This window comes from Engraulis encrasicolus, unplaced genomic scaffold, assembly GCF_034702125.1.
Source record: "Engraulis encrasicolus isolate BLACKSEA-1 unplaced genomic scaffold, IST_EnEncr_1.0 scaffold_35_np1212, whole genome shotgun sequence".
Classification (NCBI taxonomy): Eukaryota; Metazoa; Chordata; class Actinopteri; order Clupeiformes; family Engraulidae; genus Engraulis; species Engraulis encrasicolus.
The window spans coordinates 167,501-181,468 of NW_026945654.1; the positions used below are offsets into that span (position 1 = coordinate 167,501).

Consider the following 13,968-nt stretch of genomic DNA (forward strand, 5'->3'; position numbering starts at 1 on the left):
CACACACACACACACACACACACACACACACACACACACACACACACACACACACACACACACACACACACACACACACACACACACAGACACAGACACACACACACATGCACGCATGCACGCACACACAGACACACACACACACACACACACACACACACACACACACACACACACACACACACACACACACATACACACACACACACACGCACGCACACACACACACACACACATGTAGGCACTACTTCTCGTATGTGTGTGCCTGCGTGCATGTGCGCGTTTGTGTGTGTGTGCGTGTGTATGCTATAGGACTGCCATGCTGCTACAATGTTGCTCCTCCATCTACTACTTATATAACTATTGTTATTATACTGTTAATATTGCTACTGTCATTGTTTTTTCCCATTATTGTAATGTCTACATTCTATATTTATCTTGTGTTCTGTTTACATGTTAAATGTTAAATGTTCATTTGTACTGTATTTATTATTGACCACTTATTGTTACCAGTCCATCACTGTTATCTGTCATGTCTTGCACTTTATGTCAGTCTGTAAAATGTCAGTCTTGTATATGTCTTGTCCTGGCATGGTATAGAGAGAAAACGTAATTTAATGTTCCTTGTATGTCTTGTGCATATGAAGAAGTAACAATTAAAGCTTACTTGACTTGACTTGATACGTGTGTATGTATGCATGTGTGCTTCCTAACCTAATATGTGTATGTGTGTGTGTGTGTGTGTGTGTGTGTGTGTGTGTGTGTGTGTGTGTGTGTGTGTGTGTGTGTGTGTGTGTGTGTGTGTGTGTGTGTGTGTGTGTAGAGGCCTCCTACAGCTCTGTGGACAGTAAGGTGGAGACCCTGAAGACACTGAAGACCCCTCCCTGCTGACCGACACACACACACACACACACACACACACACACACACACACACACACACACACACACACACACACACACACACACACACACACACACACACACACACACACACACACACACACATACACACACACACACACACACACACACACTTGAGGTGGACTTGAGCTCTCTACCTGCTGAAGCACCTGTTTACCTGTTGTAGGGACTATTACACCTAAAGTCCAATTCATTTCCCCTCATTTTACGAATGCCTGCCGTTTAGTAAAATACATTACAGACGCCATTTTCTATACTGTACCTGGCTCATATTACATACATGGCTGAGCCCGTCCCTTACCTATAAAACCCAGGTCAGAGTAATTTTACTTGGTCTGATTCCCTTGCTCGAGAGGTGAGACGCACCTCGGGACCACGAGTCTCATTGGAGACCAGTGGTGTAGTCTACGTAGAACGCGGGTATACGGAATATACAGTTTACCCAATTCAACCGGTTTACGTTTGTGTATCGCATTCCCATTGCGATTTTTCGATTGATCTTGCGAACACTGCAAGGACATCAGTGAGTCAGGACGCAGGAGCTCACGCGCTATAGGATGACGTTTGTATGGACGATCGTTAACCTTTCACTAGTACCGAAATCAAAGGAACCTCCCTGGAGTCGAAGGAGATTCGGTTGAGGCCTGATGGTCTGTCCCCCTGAAAGTGGACAGCCCGATACAGCCGGGTACAGCCGGGTACAGTTACGTGGAGTGGACTGTAGCAGAGTGTGTGGTACGGATCCACGTGCACCCCCTTTCTCACTTGGCCCTCGCAGGACGGCACGGCAAAGATGATCGGATTACACAACGAAATACTCCTTTCCTTTCCCTGTTCAACGACGCAAGACTCTTTGGACATATTGCAGCCTCTCGCGCCGGAACCGCGCTTGGAATCGCTCGGACATCCACACAGGACGTGAGCGCTGTTCGAAACAAAGGAACTCGTGCGCACGAGGAAGCGCACCTCGCCCCGAGAGATCAAAGGGTTCTCGCTCTCTCCTATGAAGAATAACGCAGTAAGCACTGAATTGGGCATAGATATGCAGTTAGAACTGTTACATAGCTTTGAAGAGTTGTGTTTAAATATCCACACTTGTAGAGTGTGATATATTTTATTTTGTGTTATTTTGTTCTATCTGTTCTTTCTTTTCTCTCTCTCTTTCTCCCCTCCCATCACCACAAATAGTCATATGCAATTCTTAGTTACATAGTTGCAGTATTGTCATACATGCACCCACATGTAAATTACCCACTCACAGAGATACACGTACCAGGACTTTAACCCATAGAGTTATCGACTCAACTTGCGCAAGCTATTGTTGGAAAAGATAGACCCCCCCCCCCCCTGAATAAAGTAAACCCTGCAGCACAGGTCAGTATTCCATGAGCAGCTTGAATTCTGATCTACGACATAAATTCCCGCTCCATCAGCCGAAAGCTTGACGCTCCTCCTTGTATCTCATATTTTGCACAAGCGATAACACAAGTGCACGGAGCCCCACAGAGCTCTCTCTCTCTTTTTCTCTCTCACACATGCGTGCACACTAGGGTTTAATATTTTTCCCGAAAATGGCATGAATCAAATCCCGGGATAGGACGACCCATTTCCCGGGAATCACGGGAAATCCCGGGTTTTTTTTTTTTGTTTTTTTTTCCTCCTCCCATTTTTTGATCTAGTCATGTAGGGGCTATAATTCAACTGTTCCTCCCAAACTGGCATTTGTATCAAGTTGTTAGTGTTTGTATCATTATTGGGAGAAAAGAATTAAGATTAAGCTCTACTATCCACCAACACAACAATAATAATGAAGTGTAAGATGATAGCTTGTGCCCAGCATGCAGCGCTTATCAATGACGGGCGGATTGCTGCCCGTCCCCCAATTCCGCCCGCCTACTTATAGCCTATAGACCTACTAGTTAATTATGTGTCCACTGTTTAAGTCAGGAATGGATATCGACATGATAAGGAGTTTGTATGCTTAATATATGAAACGGTGATGACATTTAAAACCGAGTCAAACGGCCATAAACAGCATTGCAGTGTCGTAACGGCAGATGGACCTTTAATTTCACGACGACATTCTGGCTATGAACTCGCCCTGGCCGCTTCCCTGTTTCACGTTAGGACCGAAAGTAGGCTATTCAACCGTTTCCACAGTTCCTGCATCGGTAAAGCCAGGACTACACGTGTGAACCAAATCAACACAACAGCATGAAGGAATAATAAACGGAAATACAGACGTGACCTGAAATCAAGCGGGCGGAATTGGAGCCTTTCGCCAGAGGGACTCACTAGTTTGACGCCGTGTCGCCCGAGAGGGCTGTTCTTGCGCCTAAACTAGTGAGTCCCTTTGCCAGAGAAGCTAGATTTTGGACATGCTGGACGTTATCGCCAAATTACGATAGAAAGGACTACCAATGTTGGCTAATATTGCTCATTACCTCATCTACACAGTTGCCGCTATCCAAAAATATACGAGAGCATAATTAAATAGTATTTGAAAGAGTGATATTATCACGTTTTCAGTGAAGTGATCAGTGAAGTGGGCGGAATTTGGCGACCTTACTATTATAATTCACTCACATAAAGTGCATTTCGCACTGGCATTGTCCAATTTCAGAAAATGCCTCCAGGCAAAACTGGCAGCAGAACCAGACATTGCTGAAAAGGTCCTGTAGCCTACTGCTGCTGCTTAAGTGAGCCTGAAGTGTTACCAAAGATTCCCTATTCTAAACCGTCTCTGGTGTTACCGCTGCTAGATTGCACTGTTGCTTACTGTTGCTAGGACAACAAATAGACACGCACTTATTTTTTTCCCGGTTTCCCGTCATGGCTTTCGCGGGAAACGGGAAATTGTTTTGATCAGATTTCCCGGGAATCCCGGGTCCCGGGATTAAACCCTAGTACACACACACACACACACACACACACACACACACACACACACACACACACACACACACACACACACACACACACACACACACACACACACACGCGCATAGCGCATCCTCCCATACCCCGTGTATATATTGTATATCTAATTTAACTTCTTATGCCCTGCAAATCACATTGGCTGTATCAGTGTTATGACCAGATGATGCTTTTACAATAAATGGATTGTGGTGAACTGTGTTTGTCTTATTTGAACAATTTCTACGAAGTCAACCAGAAAAGAATTCACACAAAACCTTCAGATTATTACTCAATAATGGTCATGATTTTATGAGACGGTCATGAAACGTGGTTTATGCAATCATTAATTACACGATTGACGATTCCATAAATACCAACCTACACATTATTGACACCCAGCGCGAAGAGTTTAGCACACTCTCTGTGCATCATTTCTTATACTCTTATTCCTCACATATAGTAATAGCACATTACATATTTGGAACTGTATCAGAATGTTATACTTAATAATGTAATTGTAATTACATTATTGTACTTCCCTTACATTAATGGTCCAAGCCGTGCAAGGAAGTTTTTCTTTGCAAACACAATATTGTCATTTCGATTGCATAACTGCAATAGAACCTACATTAATAGTGCCCCTTGATTGAGGAGTATATTTCTCATATCCAACCACGTAGTTAATGGGTATGCCACTATTTTGGGGCTTACTGTAATACAGTTAAAATTGGCCAGGGTTTATAAAGGTGGTAAGGTGTCTTATTTTTCATACAAGCCGTTGTCTTGCTTTAAGACAAGTTAAAAGAGGGAGCATGTTGCTAAGCTAGTGAAAGTCAATGCATCCGTGTAGCATGCAACATGCTACAGTGATCCATTGACTTTCACTAGCTTAGCTACACAACCTACTCCCTCTTTTAACTTGTCTTCAAGGGACACTGTGTGAGATTTTTAGTTGTTTATTTCCAGAATTCATGCTGCCCATTCACTAATGTTACTTTTTCATGAACACTTAAGACCACCATCAAATTCTAAGTATTCATTATGACTGGGAAAATTGGACTTTTCATACATGAAAAGCGGGATCTTCTTCATGGTCCGCCATTTGCAAAAATGACTGTACTTGGGCCATACTAGAAAATATTAGTTTACTATTTTGTAAACTTTCATGAAAAGATCAAATTTGGCAATAGGCAGCCCAGTTTCAATGAGCAGCATAGTTGCAGTACCTTTTTGACCATTTCCTGCACAGTGTCCCTTTACAGTAAGACAACGGCTTACATGAAAAACTAGATTGCATTCTCACAGAAAATGCTGGAAGCGGGCTTGCCTTTTGGGGCAGAGATGAAACAAAGTACTATTGAGAAAACAAAGCTAAAAGAAATCTTGGAAAAAATCCAACCACCCAGTCAGAAGTTATGGGCCAAACAATTCAGCCATCTTGGATTCAGCCATCTTGAAAGTGTTGTAGCTCTGCGTTTTGGGGATATACTAAATGACATACATGGTATTTTAAGTTGGCAAAGGAACACTGCATATGATATAATTTTGAAAATCAACATGGCTTCGAGCGGGATTCGAACTCACAACCTCCATATCTGTAATCCAGCCCCTTTGCCATTGATATTAAATGACATACAATACATGATATTTGAAGTTGGCTAAGGAACACTGCATATGATATAATTTTGAAAATCAACATGGCTTCGAGCGGGATTCGAACTCACAACCTCCATATCTGTAATCCAGCCCCTTTGCCATTGATATTAAATGACATACAATACATGATATTTGAAATTGGCTAAGGAACACTGCATATGATATAATTTTGAAAATCAACATGGCTTCGACTGGGATTCGAACCCCCAACCTCCAAATCTGTAATTCAGCACATTTGCCATTCATACTAAATGACATACATGGCATTTTAAGTTGGTCAAGGAACACTGCATATGATATAATTTTGAAAATCAACATGGCTTCGACTGGGGTTCGAACCCCCAACCTCAATATGTGTAATCCAGCACATTTGTCACTGATAATAAATAACATACATGGTATTTTAACTTGGCTAAGGAACACTGCATATGATATAATTTTGAAAATCAACATGGCATGGGTGGGGTTCGAACCCTCAACCTCCATATCTCTAATCCATCAGCATGCATTCCCATTAAGCCAAGCAGCTACCTGTTATGCACAGTCCAGCAAGACTATATCACATTGCATTGAAGAGCTGAACAATAGACTTCTAGAATGGTTGCTCGCACCTGCTCGTTAAGAATAGAATCTTGAGACAGTGACAGTTGAAATGGAACCCTTCATTGGCTGCACCTGTTCTGATTGACTGAAAGACAGTCTTTGAATGAAGTTTATAGGTTAAATGGTTCAGGCACAAATGGACCTCCGTGTGGGACATGCGCTGATCTCTTGAAAAATGCACTTTTGGAAAGACTGGGATTCTCCATAGACCCAGGCCTGTTTTTTTTTACAAACCTGCCATTTAAAAAGTATTGGGAGTTGAGAGATGAATCTTTGACAATTTGGAGACATCCCATTGAGCTCGCTAACAACTAAACTTCTAGGTGAAAGTGTTGATGTTTTATGACCGAAAAAGCCTCCTACACTCTAATCTTTAGAGTGGCGGAACTTTGGTTCATGAAGGTTCCACCATTGTTTTCAATGGGGACCCAAGCTTTCACAAAATCGCCAAAAACGGGAAAACGACAAGAGACACGGAAAAGCCTATTAATATACGCGATCTCCAAGCCGAGCCGGTCGTTTTAGTGTTTGAACGGTGTCTCTATCTCGAAAGGCCTAGGAGGAGATCCATTTTCTATTTTACTGCCCTGCACAAGAACGATAAATAATAAGAAAGAAACAGGACTTAGAGATTACTAGAATCGGGCCTTGCTCTGCATGGTCCTTGCTCCGCAAGCCCGCTTAATAAGACACTTTACCACCTTTATCCATCATTTGCATTGACGTCACACATAATCGTTTTTGCTGGACGGCAGAAGTGCACATGAAGTACACAATATGCAGACGGAGACAACTTTGACCATTAAATACCAAAGAAACACGGCTAGTTCTTGTATTTAAAAAAAAAAAACGGGATATGTGCGATGTATTTTTTATCCTGTGTTTATTTTCTTCAGTGAAGTTGTGAACTTAAACCAAACCTCTGCATTGGCAACTACAAATACTAGCACCTTTATGCACCGTTTCTTCATTGGTGGCTGGGCACCGCGGCTAGCATCCTCTTCTTCGTGGCATGGCAAAGGTAAGATAGTGCTGCTAACCTACTAGCCTACAAGACAAGACGCACTGTACATTTTGTGTCAGGCATTTTGCGAAGTGGTGTTTTAATATCTTTTCATCTCAGAGGTATCTTGTAATCACTCGTTTCGTTTCATCCAAGTGGATTTCATTGTTGTTTCAGCCACGTATGCACAATGTAGGCTATTGTGATATAGGCCTACTACTTCAATGTTTCAAATCGGTGTTGCATTACATTGCCTGTAGAAACACATAGGACAGAATGTCGGTTACGGTAAAATACTTTTATTAGTTTAAGCGTAAATAAATCATTTGAAAAGATGACCTTCACAAGAGAAAGAAAAACACAACAAACCTGTTATTTATCTTTACGGTTTTTATTGTTTTGTAAGTTAATTGCAGATTCATCAGTCAGGTGGTCAGCACCCAAACTAAAACCATGAGTCATGGTGGCCAGGATGACAGACAGAATTGCATCCCAGCAGCACAGGTAAAGACATGAATAGTAAGTTGGGATGAGTGTTATTTTCTGACATTTCACATCACATTTTAATTCAGACAATATTGCTACGGGAGTTAATTATTCAGTACATTACAATGCATGGCTAGATTCATTTAAATAGAATGTTTTTCTTTTCTTTCTTTTAATTAGATGGGGGAGCCAACATGAAGAGGTTTCCAGGCTTCTTTCGCTTGGGCTTTGCATCAGCACCAGGACCTCACCATCAGTGATGCTGGTCTCCTCATCCATGTTAATCTCCAAACATAGTGTTATGTTAATTAATGGGTCAAAGTGCCAAGCATGTTTTCCCCAGCATTTGGCTGGTTGGCTGGTGAGCCCTGGATGTCACTGTCCAGGAGCCGTCCACTAGAACGTTTGACGTCACATGCAAATGATGGATATGAAAAATAAGACACTTTACCACCTTTATAAACCCTGGCCAACAATTTTAAAAGTATTAAGCCCGAAAATAGAGACATACCGCCTTTACACAATTGGAGCCCACGACACCTCCAGTTATGCCTAAACTGTCTACCTGTCTACCTGTCTACCTGCTGTCTACCTGTCTACCTGCTGTCTACCTGCTGTCTACCTGCTGTCTACCTGCTGTCTACCTGCTGTCTACCTGTCTACCTGCTGTCTACCTGCTGTCTACCTGTCTACCTGTCTACCTGTCTACCTGTCTACCTGCTGTCTACCTGTCTACCTGTCTACCTGCTGTCTACCTGCTGTCTACCTGTCTACCTGCTGTCTACCTGCTGTCTACCTGTCTACCTGCTGTCTACCTGTCTACCTGCTGTCTACCTGCTGTCTACCTGTCTACCTGCTGTCTACCTGCTGTCTACCTGTCTACCTGTCTACCTGCTGTCTACCTGCTGTCTACCTGCTGTCTACCTGCTGTCTACCTGCTGTCTACCTGCTGTCTACCTGTCTACCTGTCTACCTGCTGTCTACCTGTCTACCTGTCTACCTGCTGTCTACCTGCTGTCTACCTGTCTACCTGTCTACCTGCTGTCTACCTGTCTACCTGTCTACCTGTCTACCTGCTGTCTACCTGTCTACCTGTCTACCTGCTGTCTACCTGCTGTCTACCTGCTGTCTACCTGCTGTCTACCTGTCTACCTGCTGTCTACCTGTCTACCTGTCTACCTGCTGTCTACCTGTCTACCTGCTGTCTACCTGCTGTCTACCTGTCTACCTGCTGTCTACCTGTCTACCTGCTGTCTACCTGCTGTCTACCTGTCTACCTGTCTACCTGTCTACCTGTCTACCTGCTGTCTACCTGCTGTCTACCTGTCTACCTGCTGTCTACCTGCTGTCTACCTGTCTACCTGCTGTCTACCTGCTGTCTACCTGTCTACCTGCTGTCTACCTGCTGTCTACCTGTCTACCTGCTGTCTACCTGCTGTCTACCTGCTGTCTACCTGTCTACCTGCTGTCTACCTGTCTACCTGCTGTCTACCTGTCTACCTGCTGTCTACCTGCTGTCTACCTGCTGTCTACCTGCTGTCTACCTGCTGTCTACCTGCTGTCTACCTGCTGTCTACCTGTCTACCTGCTGTCTACCTGCTGTCTACCTGCTGTCTACCTGTCTACCTGTCTACCTGCTGTCTACCTGTCTACCTGTCTACCTGCTGTCTACCTGCTGTCTACCTGTCTACCTGCTGTCTACCTGCTGTCTACCTGCTGTCTACCTGTCTACCTGCTGTCTACCTGCTGTCTACCTGCTGTCTACCTGTCTACCTGCTGTCTACCTGCTGTCTACCTGTCTACCTGTCTACCTGCTGTCTACCTGTCTACCTGTCTACCTGCTGTCTACCTGCTGTCTACCTGCTGTCTACCTGTCTACCTGCTGTCTACCTGTCTACCTGCTGTCTACCTGTCTACCTGCTGTCTACCTGCTGTCTACCTGCTGTCTACCTGCTGTCTACCTGCTGTCTACCTGCTGTCTACCTGCTGTCTACCTGCTGTCTACCTGCTGTCTACCTGCTGTCTACCTGCTGTCTACCTGTCTACCTGCTGTCTACCTGTCTACCTGCTGTCTACCTGTCTACCTGCTGTCTACCTGCTGTCTACCTGTCTACCTGCTGTCTACCTGTCTACCTGCTGTCTACCTGCTGTCTACCTGTCTACCTGCTGTCTACCTGCTGTCTACCTGTCTACCTGCTGTCTACCTGCTGTCTACCTGCTGTCTACCTGTCTACCTGCTGTCTACCTGTCTACCTGTCTACCTGCTGTCTACCTGCTGTCTACCTGTCTACCTGTCTACCTGCTGTCTACCTGCTGTCTACCTGCTGTCTACCTGTCTACCTGCTGTCTACCTGCTGTCTACCTGCTGTCTACCTGCTGTCTACCTGCTGTCTACCTGCTGTCTACCTGTCTACCTGCTGTCTACCTGCTGTCTACCTGTCTACCTGTCTACCTGTCTACCTGCTGTCTACCTGCTGTCTACCTGTCTACCTGCTGTCTACCTGTCTACCTGTCTACCTGTCTACCTGTCTACCTGCTGTCTACCTGCTGTCTACCTGTCTACCTGCTGTCTACCTGTCTACCTGCTGTCTACCTGTCTACCTGCTGTCTACCTGTCTACCTGCTGTCTACCTGCTGTCTACCTGCTGTCTACCTGTCTACCTGCTGTCTACCTGCTGTCTACCTGTCTACCTGTCTACCTGCTGTCTACCTGCTGTCTACCTGCTGTCTACCTGCTGTCTACCTGCTGTCTACCTGCTGTCTACCTGTCTACCTGTCTACCTGCTGTCTACCTGCTGTCTACCTGTCTACCTGCTGTCTACCTGTCTACCTGTCTACCTGCTGTCTACCTGTCTACCTGCTGTCTACCTGCTGTCTACCTGCTGTCTACCTGCTGTCTACCTGCTGTCTACCTGCTGTCTACCTGTCTACCTGTCTACCTGTCTACCTGCTGTCTACCTGCTGTCTACCTGCTGTCTACCTGCTGTGTAGTTTTTGAGTACCTGGAATAGTTCTTGCAGATTCAAACCTCTTCAACAGGTTCTCAGCTTCATGATGGTGCATCTCTCTCAAGAACATCCATTGCCAGTTTGCCACAACAGAGATGTACCATCATGAAGCTGAGAACCTGTTGAAAAGGTTTGAATCTGCAAGAACTATTCCAGGTACTCAAAAACTACACAGCTTCTGCCCATTGCCAATGGACACAGTGGAAGTTAGGCCATTTTGAGCATTCAGAGAAGGCAGAGTTGAAAGAGTGAGCTCAGTAAAGGAATGTGTTACATTTTCAAGCATCAAAGGGTATGTTGTAGCTGTATATGATGGCAACTGGTGGCTAGCATGTGCTGAGGAATGTATGCTGAGCACTGGAGAGGTGAAACTGAACTTCCTGCATCCTCATGGGCCATCTCCATCCTTCACTTTTCCCTTCAGACCAGATAGACTTGTCATGGATCATCAGGTTGTGCTTCTGGTAGTGGAACCTGTAACTGCAACGGGACGTACTTATACATTATCTACAAAAGACACAGCTGTTGCTTCAAATGAGTACAAAATGAGAGTGTAGCCATTGATTATCTCTTTAAAGTACGGTAAAGGGAAGATGGCACAGGTACACAGAGAAGGAATGTTCAAACATTCACATATCATCATTTGGTGTGTATAAATGGACATCTGCCTTAGTTTCTGAAACCTGGGACCATGGGCACTGACCATTTTTGTTTTGTTTTTGTTTTGTCATGTGATGCTACTATGGTATTACCATATTATTAGTAAGTGGTCTGTATGACGCCATATTTGTGAGTCAAATTCTCTCTGAAATGAATAACAAACCGAACACCAGCATTTTAGGTGCTGCTCATGACATTGCCTGCTACGTTTGGACAAGGAACTGGCCATTTTAAAATATAAGTTTTTTAGATATTCCATTTTTAATTTTTCAATTTATCATAATTCATATTCTGAGAGTAGTTGTATTCCAAGGTGATTGTGTAATATGTAGAGCCAGAAAAGAGCTTTCAAACAACACCACAGGCATCTTTTTGTGACTAACACTGACTGATATATTCAAGGCTGAATGTATAGTGTCCTACCCTCACATGTGAACCTTTCCTAGTCTGTTTCTCCCTTAATATTAGTGTCAGATTCAAACCAATGCAGTTCTGTGGTGCTACCTTGCTACTGAAAAGGCACACCAATTATGATTGAAATCCGGGTCGGTCGGGTCCCAAAGTGTCTGATTTCACGTGAAATGACCCCATAACTGTATTGAAACCAAAGCTACTGCTGCCATTGTCTCTATCATAACTGTATTGAATCCAAAGCTACTGCTGCCTGTGTGTCTCTCATCACTGTATTGAATCCAAAGCTACTGCTGCCTGTGTGTCTCTATCATAACTGTATTGAATCCAAAGCTACTGCTGCCTGTGTGTCTATCATAACTGTATTGAATCCAAAGCTACTGCTGTCTGTGTGTCTATCATAACTGTATTGAATCCAAAGCTACTGTGTCTATCATAACTGTATTGAATCCAAAGCTACTGCTGCCTGTGTGTCTCTAGCATAACTGTGTGCAGGGCCGCTGACAGCGTTGACCGGGTCCGGCACAAAATCATTTGAAAGGCCCCCCTCTCACAATGCATAAAGTGCTATTATAGGCTAACTCTGCCCCCCCCCCTCACAATGCATAAAGTGCTATTATAGGCTAACTCTGCCCCCCCCCCTCACAATGAATACAATGCTATGAGAGCCTAACTCTGTCCCCTCCCCCCCTCTCACAATGCATAAAATGCTATTAGAGCCTAACTCTGCCCTCCCCCCCCCCCCCCCCCCCCCCCCCACAATGCATACAATGCTATCAGAGCCTAATTCTGGGCCCCCACTCTCCCTTGGCCCAGGATAACTGACCCCTTTGTCCCCCCTGTCGCTGGTCTGGTCTTCTTCGAACCCCTTTGCCCCCCCCTGTCTGCACACATATCGCATGCCTGTGCGCACATAAACATGCGCGTGCACACACACACACACACACACACACACACACACACACACACACACACACACACACACACACACACACACGCACACACACACACACACACACACACACACACACACACACACATACACACACACACACACACACACACACACACGCACACTCTCTCTCTCTCTCTCTCTCTCTCTCTCTCTCTCTCTCTGTTTCTCCCCTGTCTCTGGTCTGGTCTTCTTCGGCCTCCTTGTCTGTGAGTAAAAGAGGGGACATGCTTCTAAAATCTTATTAGTGAAACCGGTTCCTGTTCTCAGCAAGGGAACTTTTCTTGATCTGTGTCTCCCTCTAGTGGCAGCTGTGTGGTAAAGCAGGGCGACTGGGCCAGAGCCACTTGGTAAGGTACAGTCAAGTCATCTCAAAGCTTTTTTGTGAGTTTCTTAATATGCACAAGTGTCAAAAGTAAAACGTAAAAGAAACACAGTTTCCTTCCAACAGCTTATCTGAGTAACCAGTAAACCTGTGTACTTGTCTCCTTCCAACACAGGTAACTTATCTGAGTAACTAGTTCTCTGTACTTGTCTTGGGATCAGCTGACTCTGCGCTAGTTGGATCAAATTTGTGGTGGGTTCTTCAGGTTTTTAGTGTTTTTTCAGTAATAACACAGTTTATCTACCTCATTAGGTACTATGTAGTGAATGGTGTAACAGCTATGTCAACTTTCAACATTTCAACGTTTCAACTTTATTGTCCCCAAAAGTGGCGATTAGTTGTGCAGCAAGACATAAGCACATATAGATAGCAACACCAACATATACCACAGGACAGATATAAAGTGCAGTGGTCAATAAAAGGTTGAAATGACCATAAATAGGGTTATAAAAAGATAAAAAACACATCATGAATAAGTAAAATAAATAAAATAAGAACATCATCATACAATAAGATATACCATAAACAACGCCAGGCATCAGGTCAAGACGTCAATCAGTGGGGATGTGAATTTAAAAGGGAGATGGCACTAAGGACAAATGAAAGTCTAAATCAGTAACAGCAATGTGATATCATGTGCTAGTGTTGTACTTACACCATAAGTGGGGTTTTGGCGGACATGGAAAGGTAGACTGTTCCATATGAGTAGTGATATCGGTTCATAAGGAGTGTGTGTGACGTACGTAAGGTTGTCACCTGCTATCCTATGACAGGCATGCGCCTTTAGGATACTAGGAGAATCACACACACACACACACGCACACACACGCACACACACACACACACACACACACACACACACACACACACACACACACACACACACACACACACACACACACACACACACACACACACACACACACACCATTGTGCAGATACATCAATACCTTTATTCACAC

The 13,968-nt window shown here is 44.3% G+C and overlaps 1 protein-coding gene across 1 annotated transcript in view; it reads left to right on the forward strand.

The window, feature by feature from the left end:
• LOC134443693 (hepatic sodium/bile acid cotransporter-like) overlaps positions 1-13,142 on the forward strand; it is a 41,187-nt gene extending 28,045 nt beyond the window's left edge. Inside the window, exons 10-12 of the mRNA XM_063193337.1 lie at positions 1,702-1,841; positions 12,927-12,971; positions 13,122-13,142. Of these exons, the coding sequence (XP_063049407.1) occupies positions 1,702-1,841; positions 12,927-12,971; positions 13,122-13,142 (206 nt within the window). The remainder of the gene's footprint in view (positions 1-1,701; positions 1,842-12,926; positions 12,972-13,121) is intronic.
• Positions 13,143-13,968: the final 826 nt, after the last annotated feature.